The following is a 21,311-nucleotide window of genomic DNA, read 5'->3' on the forward strand; positions in this document are numbered from 1 at the left end:
GATATGGAAGTAAAACATGATCTTTCTACTCCATGCTGTTGTCTCCTCTATTTCCCACGTCCAGATCCTTCCTCTCACAAACGGGGATGGGTGACAATGACAAAGAATGGAGCAAGGTCTACCCGATTTTTGTAGTCCTGAAGCTGTCCAATTTATCATTTTGATTCCTTTTACTCACTCCAGGATGTCAGGTATAGAAGTACAGGACCCACACAGTGTGCAGAGAAGGTAACAGAGAGCAGAGGAAGGTTGTAACCCCCCAGCCACAAAGCAAGAAGCTCCCTGTATGTCAGGGCACAGCCACGATGCTGAGCTGAAGCCACATCTGCTGTATGTAATGCTTCTCATCAGTGCAACTGTTTTGTAAAGGGAGATCACGAGTGGAGCCCCAGACAGGCAGAAGAAATGGGAAATGCTGCCATTTTAGAGACCAGCCCTGAACACCCAGCACGGTGGCCTGGTTTCATTCCCATCTCTGCTTTCTTTCATGTTTTAGCCCATATCCTTTGCTAACAACCAGAAGTGAGCTAAATACTAGCAATACTTTCGTTGGAGAGAAACAAAGACTTATTACACAATATACCTGATCAAGAAACAAACCAGTTTAAAAACATCAACTGACATGCATTTGGTAAATACATTTCAGAAGCATTTCCCACGTGTGAAACATCCCCTGTGGATTCCCACATACAAGCACAAGCTGCAAACACACCTGTGAGCTACGACACCACCTCTGTAAGGAAGAGCATGGGGCTGGGTTCGAGGCAGCTGTGCTCATGGTGTGACATAGCAAAGAAGTCAGAGAATCGTTAAGACTGAAGAAGATCACTAGGATCACGTACCAGCTGTCAACCCAGCCCCACTATGCCCACTAACCATACCCCTAGGTATCGCATCTCCAGATTTCTGGAACACCTCCAGGAATGGTGCCGCTTCCCTGGGCAGCCTGTTACAGTAACTGCCCACTCTTTCAGAGAAGAAATGGCTCCTAATACCCAACCTGAACCTCTCCCGGCACAACCTGAGGCCATTATCTCTCATCCTATCGCTGTTACCTGGGAGAAGAGGCTGACCCCCGTCTCACTACAGCCTCTTCAACACTGCGTGCCTTGTCATCTCATTCAAACTCTGGAGGAGCGCAGTAAGACCCTGGAGGACCTGCTTTTTACTCAGGTGTATTCCATTTGGATATAACTCTGGCTGCACAGTGTGACACCGAAGTCAAGAAGTGGGAAAAAAAACAAAGTCAGCAAGATTCATTTTGCACAAACAATTCAAACAGGGAAAAGATGCAAATTTCCACTTTGGATGTTTTGACAGCACCAATTATGGTCAGCATCCTTGGGATCCAGCCCTTCAGCATGAGAGCAGCCCACTGAGGGACGACGGGCACTGGGCTCTGCACACTTGTTGAGCCTCCATGGGGCTGGCACTGAAAGCTCCATCCCAGGGCATGACTCTGGGGTGCTGCCTAGCATTAAGAGAACTTGGTAAAATACAACTGTTCCTACAAACTGTATTCGGAAGAATCACCATCTCGGGACAAAATTCTCTTCGACCAGATTGTCTGCAAACAACGTCAAGAGATACTCTGTGTTTAAGTCTGTGGCAAGCCCTTAATCACTTTCATTATTAGGGAAGATATACAACCATAATTGCATTTACTCTAGTGATTCAACTATTGGAAATCAAGCCCATTTTGACAAAATATTTCTTCTTATTATGCTATTCCTGACAGTTGAACACTGCTGAAAAATAAAAAGCAGGAAATTATTATGATACATTCTTACTGAACAGAACATTGTTCTAAATTGCTAAAGACAGAACCAATTTATCTAAACAGAATTATTTAATAACACTATGGATTAGCATTATGAAGTTAGGTAGGCGGAAACTATAGATAGAAGCTGCCACTCTTCCTCCATTTCATTCTTAAAGGAGGTCTGCTTTAAAAATAATCAAAAAATGGTTGGTTTTGTTTGTTTGTTTTTAAACAGAAATACCCTGTCCTCCTTCAAAAATCTCTCCTAATTTGTTAATGCTCAGAAAGCTTATATTATTAGACCATATTTGCAATCCACGCTACCTGTACCTGAAAGCTTGATCATTTCTTCTAAGCTTGTAAGCTTAGAAGGAGATTTATAGAAAAGGAAACAACTTTGGTTTTTCTCCTGGCAGTAAGCCACTGTTTTTCTGATTCTGTAATTTTCATGCCTCCATGTTAAGCAGATGCTTATTTAAATAATTTAAATCTCTGTCTTTTCTGTTTTAGACACACTGAGTATTAAGGGATGCTCCCTGAGTAACAGCATACATTAAAAGTTAATTAAGAGGAAGTTAAAGGATAAGGAAAGTAATTACCTTTTCCATACTCTCAACAGACATTTATTTTACTTTGGCAGGTTAAGAATGAGAAAAAATTGGAATAGAGGTATGGAAATTGACAATACAGATTTTTAGGAAAAAGCTTTATTATCCGTTTCCTTATGTGCTAATTAGAAAACACAATCCGATTGCTAATGTTGATTGGGACCAGCAGGCAATGCTTCATTGATCTGAGTCTTACATGACTGAACCTTTCAAATGTGCACGCCTAAATCGAAGAGACGTCATCACCAAAACCAAGAAAGTGATTTTGATCATGATGCTATTCGGCACCACTAACTTGTCTTGTTAGTTACTGTGCAGCATCCAATAATAACGCCTTCAACATCTCAGACTGAACTATTTACTCTTGACTATTAATTAATGTTTCAGAGAGCAAATTACCACGAAAGAAGTCTAGGCTGACTCTCTCTGGAAGCGTTCAGAAAATGTTTAGATACTGTACTGAGGAACACGGTTTAGTGGGAACTACTGGTGTAAGGGGACAGTGGGACTGGACGATCTTGGATGCCTTTTCCAACCTTGGTGATTCTATGATTCTACGCCTAGCGTGGTTACCATCAGCATCAGAATGTAAATGGCGTGAATGCAATAAAATTTCTGCTGAACAAAGAAGGAAAATACATTAAAAAAATCACCTTGAGTAAAAGGACAGACACAAAAATATCTGACAAGTAAAGTTAGCACAAGGGCATCTGCCACGAGGTCACATGCCTCCCAAAGCACAGCCTCTGAAACAGCATATGCCACCTGCTTCTCCAAAAAGCACCAAGCCCCGGCCTTAATTTTCCAGGGCTCCATCCCCACTCATACTCTCAATGCACCTCTGGAGAGCTGCTAGGCTCAGCAGCAGGTCCCACTGGTCTGACTCCACCTCTGACCATTCACTGCTTTTGCCCAAACCTCACATAAAATAGAAAGGATTTAAAGAAAAAGTGGGACTGTGGCCCAGCTGTATCAGCACACGGCACTGAGCACCTTCAGCCCCATCCTGAGCTTGTTCCCAGTGGAAAATCAGAACCACTGATATTTATTCTAATCACCAACAGGAGAAGATTATGTCCGAAGGCTTTGTCGCATTGCTAAATTCTGCTTCCTGCATATCAGCTTTGTCCCACTGTTTCCAATCTGTGTGTGATAAATGTCGACTTTTGAAAGACTGTTGCCTCTCTACAGAGCATTTTCAGAAGAGTGAGGGGAAAGAAACAATCAGCTGAGTAAGGGACTGGCATATAAAATACTATCATTTGCAAAATGCTGGCCTGAACTGCACTTGGAGGCAGAGAAGCTGGGCTGAAGCCACAAGAGGGGAAGAACAGGAATGCAGTAATTATGTATTTATTTTTAGAGAAAGCAGAAAGCCAAATAAACTAAAAAACCAGTGTTTATCAGTCAATGCTTTCCGTCCTGAAAACCACACTGAGCAACACAGGAAGGCCAGTTCTCAAGGGATCAACTGGTGGTACCTTTCTGGCAGCACCTCATTCCTCCTGTCTTCGTGCCAGGAGGCTTTAGGTCCTGAAACAATTAATTTAAACTGTGCTGCAGCAAACTATTGCCAGAAATCTGAACTTGAGAGACAACGAAGCTGCTGCTGCTAAAGCTTGTTTTTCTGCCATGGCTCAGAAATCACCTGCATCACAATTAAGATGGGCTCTGAGGCTGCACTCCTGAATTGAAGTTGATGGAGCCCAGACTGCCAGAAGAGCGGGACACAAAGCACCCAAACTCAGCATTCGTGATGGAATTAGTGTGCTCACAATTGGATTTGGCAAGGGACAGTGCGTGACCGGGGACTGACAGTAGGATGAGAAACTGCATCCCGACTGATTTGATAGATGTGCATCCTTGAAGTATGCCTAATTGTCGTAAGGAAATAAAGGAGACAACAGCAAACAGAGGAGGAGAAAACAGAGATGAAATTCTAAGTGCTCCCACCATGCTGACAAGAAGCCTGCCTACAAATGAGGGAGCTCAGGCAGCTACTACACTGCAAGAGAACCTGGCCGCTGGCTAGACTGACACAGTAATTCACACCCCTGATTGGAACGCCATCCCGTTGTGAGTGAAGAGCAGCCCAGCATGGTGATGGAGATAGATCTCTTAACTGCTTCACATAAGTTACAGTATGTAATTAGTGCAGCCATACTCATCACTGCCAACAAATAGGGACAGTCGGGGTTCTCAGGGTACCGGCACCGCACACAAGTCACAGCTGGCTGACAGTTTCCCAATTACCACGCCATCTCATCACCTCATCTGCAGAACAACAAGAGAATGCGCAGCTCTATTTCTGCAGGCTGGCTCTGCTGTGACAGGATAAGGGGAAATGGTTTCAAACTGAAGAAGGGGGCCAGGCTCTGAGCTGCGGATATCCCTGTTCACAGCAGGGGAGTAGGATGAGACGACCTTTGTGGGTCCCTTCCAACTCAAACGATTCTGTGAAACCCAGTTTACTGGAGCAATTTTAAGTACAGCGCAAACGAGGTGCTGCATCCCTACTGCTGCACTCCCACAGCCCATCCTAATGCCTCCCCTATGTCCACATTAGTACTGTACAGCACCTGATGCTTCCTTGCAGGAAAACCTGCACTTTTTTCTTCACCACCACTGTACCAAACAGGCCTATCTCATTTGCACCAATTTAATTCTTTCTACAGCATAATAACCCAAAAGACAGGAATGGAGAAAATTACTCTAGAAAGACAAAATTGAATCTGTTTTTGCACTTTAGGATTTCAGCTGGATTATCTTTGGATTATTAGGACAGCACGCTGTACAACAGCAGTACTTCTACCTTTTAATGTGATTCTTCACCACAGTCTAGGTGAGCAAGAAAGGGTGAAAGGGGAGACAGAAAAGAGCTGAAGTGATACGCCTACAACGCATAAGCAAATTCCTGGTCACGTGAGGAAGAAGCATCTCCCAGAGTTCATATCAGTTTCATATTAGATAAACCATACTGCTTTTTAACATAAAGTGACCTCAGCTGGTCACTGTGCTCTCAAACATGGAAGCTGAAATTCAATTATAATCCAAGAGTTGCATGTTGGACTTCGACCATGAAATGTGAACAACAGTTCTGCGTGCTGTGGCCTTGCGGGTATCAAAGCGTAGCATTGTTTTAACCTCTGTCTGCTTGCTGGCCTCTGTACACTGAAAATATACTACATTTCTATCATAGACAAAGCATTTGAGGTACAAATTACCACTGCAAACTTTCACTATTCATTAATGCAGGCATACTACCCAAACCATTTAGACAGCCTGCAAAACCCTCAACCATTCTGTCAGTATAACACTCGGTCTTAAACTGACTACTTCATTTTGATTGAAACAGCAAGAAAACATCTTTTTAGCCAATAAGCTGCAAGCTCTGAAATCCTATTTTTCAATAAATAACACAGCAGAAGTCATCCCAAAGGCCTGCCTGTTTTACAATTCATGCTTTTTCCCAGATAGTATCTCTTTTTCTATTACAGCAATGATGTGTGAACAGGAAGGCTAAAGAAGCCACCCACTGAGATTGTGGAGAACCTGAAGAGGAGTAAGTCTGTATACAGGCTGCACTGGTTAGATAGCACTGACCTGTATAAAGCCACAGACAGACCACAGGCAGGGCATACACCAACACTTTGATTTACTGTTTACCAACCTGGAAAGGTATTTATTGATATTACGTAAGTCACAATATTTATGTTAAAAGATAGAAAAGAGATTTCAAAGGTTTGATGCTTTTTCTTTTTTAATAAATCTTTTTGAGAACGCAAAGTTAGCAGGTCACCAAGTTTCTTAAGTTTAAGCATGCAGAGCTGTCTGGGATGGTACAGTGGGTTATTCTGATATACAACAGCTCATACAAGAGTTGAAAGTCCAGTGTAGTCTTTAAATTTACAAATAAAAGCCCACTGTCAAATATTCAGAGTAGACAAATATGAGAAGACATTTTACTTCAATGTGAGAGATCACAGAATTATTTGGGTTGGAAGGAACACTTAAAGATCACCTTGTCCATCCTGCCACAGGCAGAGATACACCTCTCAGGTTGCCCAAAGCCCTATCCAACCTGTTCTTGAACACCACCAGGGATGGGGCATTCACAGCTTCTCTGGGCAGCCTGCGCCAGTGCCCCACAGTCCTCATCATGTAGAATTTCTTCCTCATGTCTAAATCTACCCACTTTTAGTTTAAAGCCATCACCCCTTGATCTATCACTACACTCCCTAAGAAAGAATCCTTCCCCATCTCTCACATGAGCTTTTGGTACTGGAAGGCCAGTGCCAGCTGAACAAGGCCAGCTCTCAGTCTGTCTGCACAGAAGCCCTGATCCAGACGTCTGAGCATCCTTACGGCCTCTCCCCTCTGGACTCACATCAGCAGCTCTTGGGCAATCTGGACAGAAGGAAGCATAACAAACTACCCACTTCTTTTCTTTAGCATAACAAAGTAGGTGCAGGCAGATAGGAGAAGATGCTAACACGCTAGGAAAGCTCTCCATAAGAAGTTCACACCTAGTCTGCTCTTCTCAGCTACGTGGGGAAAGAAAATTCTACAGTTAACTGTGGAAAGTAGAAAGACTATTTCATATGCAACGCCTTTAACTTTAACTTAAAAGACTAACAGATTTACCTTTCTCATATAATCTGAATGCAACAGTAAATTTACTCCCTACTTGTCAAGAATGGGATTGGATTCTGAGCAAATGTGCTGAAGCACAACCTAACTGAAGCAAGCACGACAATTCCTGTCTAGAGAAAGGTATGCAGCTGCTGCACACAGCTGACCCTCCTCATAGAGGGTCAGTTTCCCAAACGTCTACAAAGCCACTGGAATCAGGCACCTCCTAGATACCCTTGGCACACATATTTCTTTGATGTACATGCTTATGTTGATTCTGCCTCCCACAGTTTAATGAATTACCGAGGGCATGGGAATACCTGTGATCCACAGCAGCCGTCTGCTCAGCAAACGTCCACACGCACACTTCAAACTGTGGCTTAGTTTCCAGTCAGCTTCCACACGCAATCAGCACAGTGATACTGGCCTATATTTGTCAGCAGGTGCCAGAACAGCCATCCTTCAGAGCTAGGTACTACCACACCAATTAGCTACTTTTGCAGGGATACGTAAGCTAGGCGTTTCATACTGAAAGATCTGTGACAGAGGGTAAAGCATTTGTAATAAAGCTTTCAGCTCAAATGTCTTTTGCTCCCTGGCCTGTCAGGACATGATAGTTAAATTTCAGTGACAATGCAAAAGCTGATTTTACTTCATATAACATTATGAGCACTGTCTGAAAAGCCCACGGAACGCAGCCAGCACAGAACGCAGGAGTTCTTCCTTCAGGGGAAGGTAAGCAACGCCTGGCTGCCTAACTTGCTTACTATTGACTATTTTTCTCTTCTGAGTTTGAAACTTTACCTGTTCTTAAGTCCATCAGCATCACCACTCCCTTCTGACAATGTTAAATGAAGCATTGACAGTTTTCTGGCAAACACTTTTGTGCTCCTCTTTTGCTATATTTCGTATCTATTGACACCTGTGGGCCATTTCAATGACCTCTAAAAAGTCTCCTTCCCTCTCCTGCTTAGAAAAAAGTTGCTAATAAATGGTTTGCACAGTACTAAACACTGCTCGTGATGCTAAAAAACATAAAAATGGTCCCAATGAAATTTGGCACTCTCTTTGGCCAAAATTGCTGGTTTCTGCCTTGGTCACTGTTCAGAACAGGACCAAACTATGGCCACAGATCTCCTTTTGCATTTCACCCAATGGAGTCTGATCTGGGAAGAGAGGCGTTAATAGAATACCTCCTAAGTAAATTTAACTAATATTTTTAATTAATCGAGGCACTGTGTGGCCATTGGTAATCTGGTAATAACATTACTACACATACACACGCACTAAATTGCTATTTTACTAATGATTCATTTGCTTTACTCTTGCCTCTTTCAAAAAAAAACCGATTAAGTTGAAAATGACCTTTTGAAGATTGTACTTGCAGACTGATCTTTTCATTTTTAATTACTTACTTTGCTTTAATTGTTACATTAGGAACTATTAAGAAAGCAGCCAGCTTCATAATCAATAATTTAATTAGAGTTTAAGGACCAAGAAGTCAATGCAAACGTTATTCTGCAGTCAGGCTCTTCCCAAAGCCTTTGTAGAACTTTATTCCCGTTCTGTTTCAAAGTGACATTGGCGACATAAAAATTAAATTCAGACGCCCTGCAATACATCATGTGCACGCATTATAGACATACACAGGCAGTCGGTAAGAAGTTCAGATCCAGGTCAATCTATTTGCTGCCCAGACAGGAACACATTCTGCTTCTCTCACTTCATTTCTGAATAATGGGTGATGCAGCCAAATGCCGTTGCACCACATGCTCCAGCAGAGCCCGCTCCCTGCTCTGCATGCCAGCAGCCACCGCAGCAAAGTGTTTACTGAAATCTATAGCAACACTTTCCCCCTGGTTAGAACTTAACATATTTTACATTTATCTATTTATAGCTCTCTAATTACTACTAATATTCTAAGATAACCAGCGGCGACTGAAAATTGATCCACTCTAATTTTACAAGTGATGAGATCTGATTCAATCAGCAGCAAACGAGTACCCTCCTCCATCCCATCTCCTCGCTGCAGGCTGAGAGCAGCCGAGCAATACGAGCACTGTGAGCACAGCAGCAGGGATGCAGCGTCACGTATCCCTATAGAAAGGGACCAGAGGACCAGTGGGGAGGCTGTGGGATGAGAGAGGAGCTGAGACGCCTTCCGAGATGCCCAGAGGTCCTGCAAAGGACCCTGCTGCTCCCTCCTCTATAGCAGCTCTCCTGACTGTGAATATCACAATGAAAAGGCGTTACTTCAATCCAACTAAATAACCACATCAGTGCCAAGATAAAACCACTTACAAATTCCCCCCAAATTGGGAGTCAAGCTGGGTATTAATCTTAAACTCACAGAACTCACTGGTCTTCTCAAAGCAAAGCCTTTGAGATGAAGCAGGAATGTGGCTTCTCTACATCGCACAGAAAGACAAGGTGTTAAATGGGGCTGCCTTCCAGCTGGCAAGACGACCTGCAGTCCAACGGACAGGAGCAGGCATGTCAATGAGCAGGAACAGCTTAATGAAACTGTAATTATAACCTCTTAAGAGCCGCTAATTCACCTGGAGCTTTGCAAAACAAGGTAACTTGTCTGATCTAAAATGTTTAGAGCCTAATTTAAGCCTAGTTTAACAGGGGAAGAAGCCCATGAGATCAACCGATTATACACTTTGTTAAACTTTGGATTTCGTGGCTTGATGTGGGAGCAAAATCAGGCAGGCAGAAAGAGGGGAGACAAGTCAGTAATGGAAAGCCAAACTGGACAGACAGAGGGGTGCTCTTACTACAACAGCCAAATACATTTGGAAGGCTAATAGTTCTTCTGCCTCTGAGGAATAAAAAAATCCAAACAAAAGAAACATACAACAAAACAAATGCAGAACACATTCTTGCTTCCATCTGGGTCAAGTGATCCAAACTGCAGAGTTACATGCTCAAAGTTTGCCTTTTCCCACAGAAGTTGTTTTGGAGGAAAGTCAGAAAGTAGCATTTTTTAAAACGCCAGTGACCATAACCAAGTCGTTTTCCTATTATTTTTCAAGATTAAAAAGAAATCAAGACACTTTTCCTCTGCTGCACTTTTTGCTTCGAACAAACAAGCACTAAGTCTCTGTGAAGGCTTCCCAAACAACTACCACAGAAATCTCTTCAGGTTCTACTTTTCTATGTTATTTCTTGGAGCAAATAGGCTCTCTTCACACCTGTTTGATCCTGATTCCATATTTTACAGTGACTCGGGAATTTCTTTTCATTTTAAGACAGGGAGTTCTGAAACATGAAGGCATTCTTTACAAACACGTAGAACAAAATCAGGAACACCAAATTTGTTGCGCTTCATGCCGGGAACTGGACTTAATCATGCACATCCCTTGCGCACAACAAAGTAATTCAATTACACTGAGAGCTTCAAAGTTCTCATGGAAGAAGTCTTCATCTTCAACAGTGACAAGTTCAATCTTTAACCCACTTCTGCAGAGGATTGACTGGAACCATAAACTGCCTCTCAATGATTTTTTAAATGACCTCTCCTGTATATCAACTCAGCTCTCAAATTCATTCCTCTGGAGTTCAAAAGGGTTCAAATAAAACTGACAAACCCAATACCGTGAGGATCTTCTGACTGATAATTCTGTATCTAAGGCGTTTACTTGGCAATAAATCAACTGGACTTGGCAAAACACGTGAACAGAACCAGAATGGATTTCAAAACATCCTCCCCTGGCTGCTCTGTATCTGATCCTTAAACTCAGACAACTTACCTGAATTTTTGTCCAGTGAATGCCCGCTCCAGGAGGTGAAATGAACCTACACACAGGCACGAACACAGGCAGCATCCCTACAAAGGTCTGCGTGTTTTCACATATAGTTAAACCACTGAACAAAAGGTTCTGACAAAACCCGTGCTGAAAACCAACTCGTCTAAAAGATAACTCATATTTCAGTGGAAAAAGAGAACAGGTTATTTTAGGGAATTCCCAAGTCGGAGATTACTGAATTCTGACAAAATAAACACTGAAAAAATAAGTGGTCTAAAAGATAGTTCATATTTCATGAGAAGAACAAATGAAGGTTACCCAAGGAAAATATCGATTTGGAAGAATTCCACTGAATGCTAAGCAAGTCAGAGCGGAGCAGCGTTCAGGCACAATGCAGCAGGGCTGCCCTGCGCCTCAGGCATTACATGGGCTGCACCTTGAAGGAGAAGACTGCAAGACTGGAGCTTAGCTCAGCATCCCTGCAATTATTCTGCATCCATATGAAACACAAGCAGCTAAGCCTTCGTTGCAGAAGGGCAGCAGGTACAGAGGGCGCCTGCAAAGTGGGTGTCAGGCAGCTGGGCTGAGCACCCACCGTGTTGGCCCTAACATTTGGCATGTCCCACCATACAAAGCCTTACCATGCTCATAAACCTCTTCTAGTGGCTGAGAGAGACCCGATTAATTCATGCCCATGAAGAGACTCCAGCTCAGGATGAAGCTCTGCCTGGATTCTCGCTCTCCTCCCTTGCCTTGGAACAGGGGGTCTTTATGCCAGAATGAGAGCATTCTGGCCACAGCCAGCTTCTAGCTCAATGAGAGCTAATTATCATTATTGGGAATTATTTCAGACAGGATTTGGGACAACCGGATCCTGTCTTCCCCTTTTTCTTCAGAGGTCGGTGCCTGCATTATTCATCAAAGAACACACTACCTCAGAGCTTTTAACTTGTGAGCATGCTGTTCAGCCCACAAATTACAGCCCATGATAAAACTTGATGTGCAGAGCTGGAACTTACACCCAGTCACTGCAGAGCTGCCTCACTCCTATGTAAATCAGTTCTGAAGCAGATGGCATAAAGCTGAGATGCCCAATAACCTCCTGCTCGGGTGTCAGGGAGCTTAGCCTGATAGTGGGGTGGAGGTGGGATTATTTCATTGGTATTATTTCCACCAGCCTTCTGCAGAACGAAGGGAGAAAAATAGAGCTTACCTTAAATTGCCAGGCTTCATTGGAAAGGAAATCATGAAGACAGAATTACTTCCTGGACAATTAAATTATTTCACTACAACCAATTGAATATGTGTAGAAACCAAAACTGACACTCAGTCTCACACCAACAAAGGAGGTGGTGGATGCCTGATCACCGGAGGCATTCAAGGCCAGGCTGGATGTGGCTCTGGGCAGCCTGGTCTGGTGGTTGACAACCCGGCCACATAGCAGGGGCTGAAACAAGATGATCACTGTGGTCCTTTTCAACCCAGGCCATTCTATGATTCCATGAAACACAAAGAGCACTGCCCAGTTATGAACAAACAGAAGTCCTCCTAAATCCTGGTAGGACACACTTTTCAGGGTACTGCTGCTGAATGTTGACTTCTATATAACAATTGGTGTCCAACTTAATAAATGAGATATCCAGCTGTAGATCCTGACATTTCAAAAAGCAGAAAGCAGGTGAGAGAGTTACTAAATCAATACATTTCAAAAATGTAGAACGAAAAATGCAAGTCTTTTCTTCTCTTCTCTTCAATTATTTAAGTGTATAAACACTAGGTATTTTATCTGACTGAGAAAGAGCAAAGACTCAGCTTGGCTCAAGCGTTATCCCAGCAAATCTGACCAGCCCCCAAAAATCCCTCATCAGAAGGTGGGCAATGCAGATGAGCGGCAGGCTGCTTATCACCAGAAGAATTAACACAGGCAGGTGAACTTGTACTCCTGGGGTCTCATGTTCATTTGCACCTCTCACATTTATCAGCGGATGCACTTTGCAATTCATGAGCAGAGATGCTCACTGTGATGTGTCAGCAAGAAAATATTTTGGTTAGAAGCCAGAATGTGATCGTCTTTCTACGAAACTGGCATAAAGAGAAGTAAAATCCACAGCTTATCTTGGCACAAGTGCCACCAGCTCTACTGGCAAGAAATCCCTACCATGAATTGCAGTCTCAGCCTCATGCATACAATCCAGTGGCAGTCTAGTGCAGTATGAGGACAATTCCTACCTAAATCCAACACCAACTCCATTTCTCTGCCCAGAATGCTTGGAAAGAGCCACAATCATCTAAATACTGCCAGTTCTGTGTTCTCATTTCCCTATAGGCAATATATAACTTAGTTTTAAAATTACAGTCATTGTGCTGTAAATTTATTTTAACCATTAGATCTGACCCTATGTTATCTAGGAAAAAAAAATAAAAAAGCAGTCACATATTTCCAAAGTCTGAAGGCTGCATTATAGCCCCAGCTTAGTAATTACAAAGATTTATGTTCCATTCTACCCCAAATCCAGAGCTCATTGTCCATTCAACTTACACAGCCCTGACTTACAGTTCTGTGCATCCATTATCTTTAATAATAAAGAGCTGACTGAAGTTAATGATTGAAGAGCAAGATGTGATTAATAATATGAATCTAATTTACGAGAAAACAAACCGGAGTATGATTTTCATGTTTCATTAAAATTATCTTAAATGTACTCCTTAATGCTAATTGATCTTACAGAGGTGAGAAAATATTCTGTTCCAAATTAATGGGAGAAAATCATTCATCATCTTTCTGTAGGGAACATTAACTATCACTCAGTATTTAGGGAGATAGCATCTTCACGGAGATTTCGCCACCCGAAGTGATGCTTCAGTGTGGGCACATCTCTGAAACTAGAAACATTTCCCACCAAATGGGGAAACAGTTGAACTGAATAAACACACAACAGAACACCATACACAGAGTTTTGGTTTTGCAAAAGGCTTCTCCTACCTTCTCCAAACTTACTCGTTGAAAAGCAGCACTGGTCAAGGGCTTTTTTCTTAAGTTAATAGTTAAAAGAATTTTTCTTTCATAACGTTAGTTTGCTATAGACAGTAGATTACTGAGACATTTGTACAGTGAAGTTCCATGCAGGATTTACTAAAGACAAAGCAGAAACCTTGCTTTCCAATGATTTTTACTTCTGTCTGTATTCCAATGTTTTCTCTGATTGAATTATTCATGTTCAGATATCAAATATTCTTACAAACCAAGGCATTTAATAATAATGAGTCTCGGCTGGCTTCATTCCAACTAGTTGTGCTTTATGCCCAGGACTGTTACTAAACGACCTTCTATTCAGTCAGTTTCTATGATCCAAAATAGAAATTGCATAATGAGCATCTCAAATATTCTACTGTCATTTTCACGTCAGTTTTTCTCATGCTGTGTTTGTAGAGCTCTGATGGCAATATCTATGAATACACAGCATTAGCTTCTTGCTTCTTTCCTCTCAAACCTCTTCCATCAACACAGCTTTCTGTGTTGTGGGCAATTCCATGTTCAGCACTGATCACAAAATGCCGAGTGACCGCACGACCAACAGAAGTGGTAACTGGAGAATTTCAAGAGTTGCTCAGTAAGAAATACCACAAGCAGCAATAATTATTGAACTTTCTGATGAAAGAGAAGAAAATGCCTCTTACCCTGTACTTGTATTCGACCTGAACAGGATTTACATATTTGCAGACTGCAAAGCACCAGGGACAATTACTCCCTGCAAGGTACTAAATCCATTTATACCTATACTAAAGAACGGAGGTATAGAAAAATAAAGGAACAGATGCAGTTTCTGACACTGCCTACAGCAATATGTTCAGGAGAAAAGCCATACATATTGCATGAGAAATCAGCAGTGAGTTCTGAGGGGAATTCCTCCTAAATGAAGAAAAATATTTCAGACTTCCAAGTTATTGCATCTTATATTTCTCCTATGCTATCTCTCCCCATTTCCTTAAAGCACACGCCATGCTTAAAAAAGCAGCCAGACAAAACTGAACTGACGCTCTTCTATCTTCTGACTGGAAACTGAACTGTGCTGCATCCTAATCCAAACCATCACTCACATCAAAGCCCACCTGTTTATTTAGTTTTTTAGGTGCACGTCCATTTGTCGAAATGCTAAAAGGTGATATTTTTCGTCCAAGAATAATAAGTTACGTTAATGAACATTCCATTGCCACATCACCCTTACCTCCTCCTTTAATTCTAAACTGGCTTTCATTTTTCTCCTACTATCCATGCCATTAACTTGCTTGAATTCCAGAAAGACCAGGAAGAAGATTGCTTACCGTTCTGGCATCCCAGAGAGATAAAGTCTTGTCAGCAGAGCTTGTGAGAACAGTGTTGGAGAATGGAAAAAATTCAATGCTACTGACTGAGTCTTTATGGCCACGCAAGGTATATCTGCATCTCTCACTGTAAAAGACAACAGAAATACAGCACTTGTCATTCAGGATAACAAGAGATGAGTTAATAACAGACTTTATGTATTTTTCCTAGTTTCTATGCAGCCCTCTCCCTGCTGATCAGCTATGAAGGAATATCCCACAGGTTTCTGTTTAGCTTTCTTCTCCATTTGATTGGTTTTCTTATCTTTTAATGGGTTAATTTCTGAGAAAACGCTACTAGTTCTTCTCAGTTCAGGCTATGAACCTGACACAGATGCAAAACTACACTGGAAGCTCTTCCTGATGCATTTACTAGAGAGACAACAACTAGAGCACTGCACAAAACAGGCTGGAGATGGCTACAGAGCAATGATGTTATACAAGGTTTTTGGCTTCTGTTCTGGTCTTTGTAAGGACAGCAGAACAGAATGCTATCTAAAATGGAGTCCAGGAGAAGAGAAGGAAGATCCCAAGGGAGATGCAATGGGACAACGCAGAAAGCAACAAACAGATCTGGGATTATTCACACCAGAGGGAAAGGCAAAGGCTTCGCTTCTACACAGGATGAGAGGGGGACTGAAATGAACTGGCGTTCACTAGCCAGTGTGGCTGTACACAAGTCACCCATGATACGGGATTCATCTGTGATTTCATTAGCTATAGATAAAACACCATCACTTAGCAGTGTTTGTGATGTTAGAACCTGTGAAAATGTACAAGGAGGAGAGCATGCTACGGAAAAACATAGTCAAGATCAAGTCAGTAGCAGCTCTATCGTCTTTGTTGAGCTGGCTTAAAATACAGTTGGAAAAAATAAAAGCCAACAAGCCACCATAAATTACTACAGCTCTCAGTGACAGCTCAGAATTTTATTCCCTGCTCATGTGATTCTGACAGTGGAAATGCACCTCCCGAGCTGGCTGCTGAATATATCATTGAGGCTTGCAAATTAGATTACTGGGTGGCTCTTAACTGAGAATTTCTTACAATATTTATTAAGGAAGCTGTCAGCAGAGGGAATTAAAGATGTGATTTTTTTTGCCTCCTGCCTGCATGTTGCCAGAAGACTCTCGGAGCTCTTGCAGGCTTTGTATCAACAGCTCTGAAGATCAGAAGCAGGCCAGCAGAGCTCAAAGGTTCTGATGGACGCTCTCCCAAACCACTGATCTGAGTTCTCAGCCTATTGCACTGTCTTTCCATTTCCCAGACTGAAATGCAGATGCTGTGCTGAGCCAAACACCAACCCTGTTCCCACAGAAGAGAGCTAGAAGAAGGGAGATAAGTTACATCTGAGCAGAAATATTATCCAAGAAATATATTTGAAAGGAATATTAGATTCTACATGTATCATTTTACAGAATCTATGTTTTTCTATTATAGGTAATACATTGTACTCTTCAGTATTATCTATTATATAGACTGAGTGTGTTATTTTATCACCAGGCCTCATTTTGAACTATTGATAAATTATCACAGCTGTTAGCACTCAGTGCACGCTGGATCTGATATTCATGATCGCTTGATAAACAACAATGAAATCATTTCAAGAAAACAACTTTTTGTTTCACAGCCTCGTAGCAATGTTTTACACCACATAGGGTGCCCTTTTCATCTCCACTTGTATAGTTCCATTTGTGTAGAGGAATGGTATTTTTCAAAAGGGGTCAGTGATTTTCTGTTTGCCTGTTACACCGAAGGGAGTTTCGAGTTGCTGAACATTTACAACCAAAATCATGCCATGTGCTTTTGTGGGCACTTGCCAGTTTTGAACAGCTTTACAGAGCACAGTGTGACAGTGCTCTGTTACCTTCCTGTAGCACCAGTGTGTGTGCCCTCTCCAAAGGCAGAGGGACAATCACACCTTCACCTGCTTAGGGGGCTTGGGGATGAAAGAAAGCTCGGAAAGGGTGGGAAGGGATGGAAATCAAGGCAATGCTGTCCCCGAGTCAGTGCCTTCAGATATGGGCCACCCCAGGCAGACAGGCTGCAAGAACAGGCTTGCAAGAGATTAATTAGGTGCCAAAGCAGGAGGGCCCATTCAGAAGGTGAAAATGGACTAAAGTGATGGACCATGACAGGAGCAGACGGGAAGGAAATGATTTGTACTTTTCCATCAAGAACATGCACAATCAGACCTGATGCAGTTGTCAGTCTCTCTCCTTGCCACTTCCATACCGTTGCGTACTGATGAGCGAGCTCTGGCTCTCAAGATTTAATTTACCACTCTGGGAACTGGCTGACTGATATTTCTAAAAAATCTCCAACTGCTATATAAAATAAACTCATCTTTCCTTCCAGCTGAGATATAATTTCAGCAAGACTGTCTTGTATACACGCTATCTTTTAGAGAAGAGGAGAATATTTTATTTAGGTATTCTTTTTCCCCAAAAAACTTGATAAGAAGGGTAGACCATCATCCTGTTTTTCACGAGAGCTCATATTTCTATCCAATGGCTTAAGTTCATCTATATTAGAATAAATCTGCAGCAAAATGCATTAACTGTTGCTTTTTTTCCTATTTATGAACGCACAGCCTCATAGATATAAGCTTTGCTCTCTCTGAAAACATTAGTTTGGAAAAGAGGGACGTTTGTCTACAAAGAATTGGTTCATAGGCATTTGTAATTCTCTTGGTGCTTAAATCCAGAGACAAAGATCCTGAATGACCCTGAATTATGTCACAGTACAAATACTGCCCCGTAGCTCAGTATTTCGCAGGATGCATGGTGAACGTGTTCACAGATCCTGCATTTGTAGTATTTTTGAAGTGTAAAACATCACACGTTTTCTTGACTTGTAATTATCCTCAGCGTTTCCTTTTTCTCTACCGGGTTTATTTTCCTTCCCTTACAATCAGATACACTAACGATGCCCTTCAACAAATGAGCAACTGTGTTCCACCCTCACAGGGTATCAGTGCTTCCTAAGAGGTCCAAACCAACTCGTGCAGGTTGTTACAGTCATAAGAAACACACGTACACCGTTGATGTCAGCACTGAAATTAGTGTAGCCCTTATCGATATCACCAGTTTAACAGCAATTAAAGAAATTGCTTTGCTCAATTCCTAAGAGACTTCTTGGAGAATCACAGTCCAGAATGGCCCATTCAAATTCAAAAGGTATAACTACACTGAAAATGAGATATGTGATGCTGCCACTTCCATAAGGCTTAACTGAGCATTACCTACACTAAAACACAAAAGCAGCCAAATTATGCGCTAGTTAGCCGTTCCATCTGCAGAGTAACTAAAAAGAAAACACAGATAGCAGTTAGGTATCTCTTACACTGCACTTTTGCATCCACACAGAGTTAAGAACAAGCTGGAACTACCTGATGGGAACATTTTACGACTGCCTGGACGTATTTATTGCTACAGACTACATGGGGCACAAAGCAATGGAGAGATGGAGAGCCTGTGGTGCTCCATTCTCATTTCTAAAGGTTCAAACAAACAAGAGCAAAACGTGTTGCCAATTCTTTTACTATTTGAATTTTTAATTTTTTTTAAAAGAAACACTCATGGTTACACTAGCAATCCTATGTAAACAAGAGAATATCTGTCACAATTTATTTTTTTTTTTTTTTTAAGTAAGCTGTTTCTACACTGAGCTCTCATTGTAAAGAAATGTGGTAGGACGATGCTTTTTCAATGATTAGTTAGTTAGTCATAGCTGTTCTACTGCAGAACCATATTAAATCTCATTTCAAGCACAGTAATTAAGAGCATCCATAAACTAATTGAAATTAATGAGATTACAGCATGTACTTTGGAATCAGGGCCTCTAGCAACCATCTTCTTACAAGCCTTCTGAAGGAAGGCACTAGCCACACAAACCCTCTCCAACTGTGCCATCTTCTCCAGCAGCTACTCTCCTCTCTCAAATCCATTGAACGAGCACTAAACTAAACCCTTTTTCATGCTTGTTGAGTAATATCCTACTATGTGACCTGCAATCCCTATCAAGCAAAATGTCAAAGTAAATTACACTGGAAAGCCACTTGCAAGAACGCGGACGGAACATTTCTGGGGAAGCTGTGTAAGGTCACACAAGATCAGCTCTGATCGTGTTATAGGATTGTAGCAGTTAAAAGGAGAATACCTTCAACAAAAACAAATCCTATCAATTTCCCATTATATGGCTTTATCTCCAAAATGTGCTTAAATTAGTCATAGAACTTTTCCAGCCAAGATCAATGGGCAAGTATAGCAAAAGGGCTGGCTTAAGACATTAAAATGCCAGTTTGTTTTATGCTGTTATAAATGCATCCTATCACGTCTTTACATTTTATGACCTCTATTTTATTTCTAGGTAGCTTCACACATGACACATCCAATTATTCATGTCAAGAATGTAAAACTACCAGTATTTCAGTAAAAAGTACCTACCATCATTTATGACAATGATTTTTTCTTGACCCATTATTTCACTAAATGCAACACATTTTCTACGACGTTGACATGCGAGGACAGTTTCTCTGCAAAGCACATTTGTCTCTAAAAAGATATATGTTGGTGTGATGCTGTCAATATGACACACTTGGTTCAATTATTATTCATCTTCAGTAAAATGAAGCTCTCCTCAAATTCAGAATATTCATTTGTGCCCTCTTTCTAACTAACATCTGACACCTGGAAAACCAAATGCTGAAGCACATGCTACTACTGTTTCTGGGAGAAGATACACAGTCCTTCTAATAATTAAAATATTTAGAAAAATATTAAAAGTATATGAATTCAATCTTTCTCCATGTAATTCTTATCAGTCAGCACTCATGGAAGATGTTAATCTTCACAACCTAAGCACTGTGCAAAACAACAAGGAACGCCCTGGCCTGGAAGAAGCTGTGAGGCAGTGCTTCTCTGGCAAGGACCATTTTGCAGAGCCATCTCTGACTTACTAAATTACCTGAAATCATTTTTCATTACTGTTCTCAGACAACGTTCACTGTAAGAGTTTATAGATAAGCAGCGAGCAGAAGCAGGATGGCCACCACCAAGGTCAGGGTGTGCTGTGCAGGACCGGTAGGGCCATTTGAAGCCCATGAGCACAGCCTGCAGTCCTGCTTGCTGCCGGTGTCAGGAGTGGAACCATTTCCAGGTTCATTGCAGCAGGAGCCTGACAGCTCACACTTGTGGTCTAGTGCACAGTAAATCGGGCGTGCAAAAGAAGACCAAGCCCTGCAGCGGTACAGACTGAACCGATAAGTTTAAGGGTGCAATTCTGCCCCTTCTTCCTTTCTTTTCCTGATTCTCTTGCCAAAAGCAAAGGAAAGATTTAGCAACTAGGAAGGCTTAGCCCCAGAAGAATGAGCCTTGAACACAATACATATGTTTTACTAGTGTTTTCTAGATACATAAATTAATATTACTCATCTGACTCTACACATTTACATGTCTGCAATAAAACAGAATCATAGAATGGTCGGGTTGAAAAGAATTATCTAAAAATATCTAAAGATTCAACCCCTCTGCCACAAGCAGGGTCACCAACCACCAGACCAGGCTGCTCAGAGTCACCGTTACTTCTGCACAGAAATACCATTTAATCCTTTTCTTAGATCTTGTGGGGAAACAGGAGACCTCACAAGCGATGGCTTAGCTGTTACCTGACTGATCTTGAAACATGAAAGTTCTGAAACTGATCAAAATCTGCTTATTTTAATTAAGACGTGAATAATCACTGAGATCTTTGTTCTGCTTGGCAAGCTTTGAGAGGCTGCAGAAGCTTGTGTTTCAGAGTACAGATTTCTCCACTGACATTTGGCCCTGTTCACCTCCCTATGCTTTCCCCAGGAGATGAACTGAATCACAGAATCACCATGGCTGGAGAAGCTCTCCAAAAGCATCCACTCCACCTACCACCAGTATTTCCCACTAAACCACATCCCTTGGTAGAAGACGTAAAACGTTTCTTGAGCAACTCCAGGGATGGTGACACAGCAGCTTTCTCTCAAGGCCAGTTTGTGAGGACTCATTCATCCACCAGCACTACTGCTGCTGCTGGAAGCAGTGATAAGCCTGCAGTGATTCACCAGGTGAACAGACACCACACGGCTGCATGCATGATGTGGAAGCAGTCCTCTTCTCCTGGCTCTGTACTACAACCTACAGCTGTAGGGCACCCCTCCACATG

At 41.9% G+C, this 21,311-nt stretch overlaps 1 protein-coding gene across 1 annotated transcript in view; it reads right to left on the reverse strand.

The window, feature by feature from the left end:
- Positions 1-21,311, reverse strand: part of SPAG16 (sperm associated antigen 16) — a 351,259-nt gene that overhangs the window by 115,222 nt on the left and 214,726 nt on the right. The window contains exon 13 of the mRNA XM_042822342.1: positions 15,078-15,204. Coding sequence (XP_042678276.1) covers positions 15,078-15,204 — 127 coding nt within the window. The remainder of the gene's footprint in view (positions 1-15,077; positions 15,205-21,311) is intronic.

The sequence above is a fragment of the Centrocercus urophasianus genome, unplaced genomic scaffold (genome assembly GCF_019232065.1).
Source record: "Centrocercus urophasianus isolate 14NV4802_14NV808 unplaced genomic scaffold, USGS_Curo_1.0 seq_20, whole genome shotgun sequence".
NCBI classification, from domain to species: domain Eukaryota; kingdom Metazoa; phylum Chordata; class Aves; order Galliformes; family Phasianidae; genus Centrocercus; species Centrocercus urophasianus.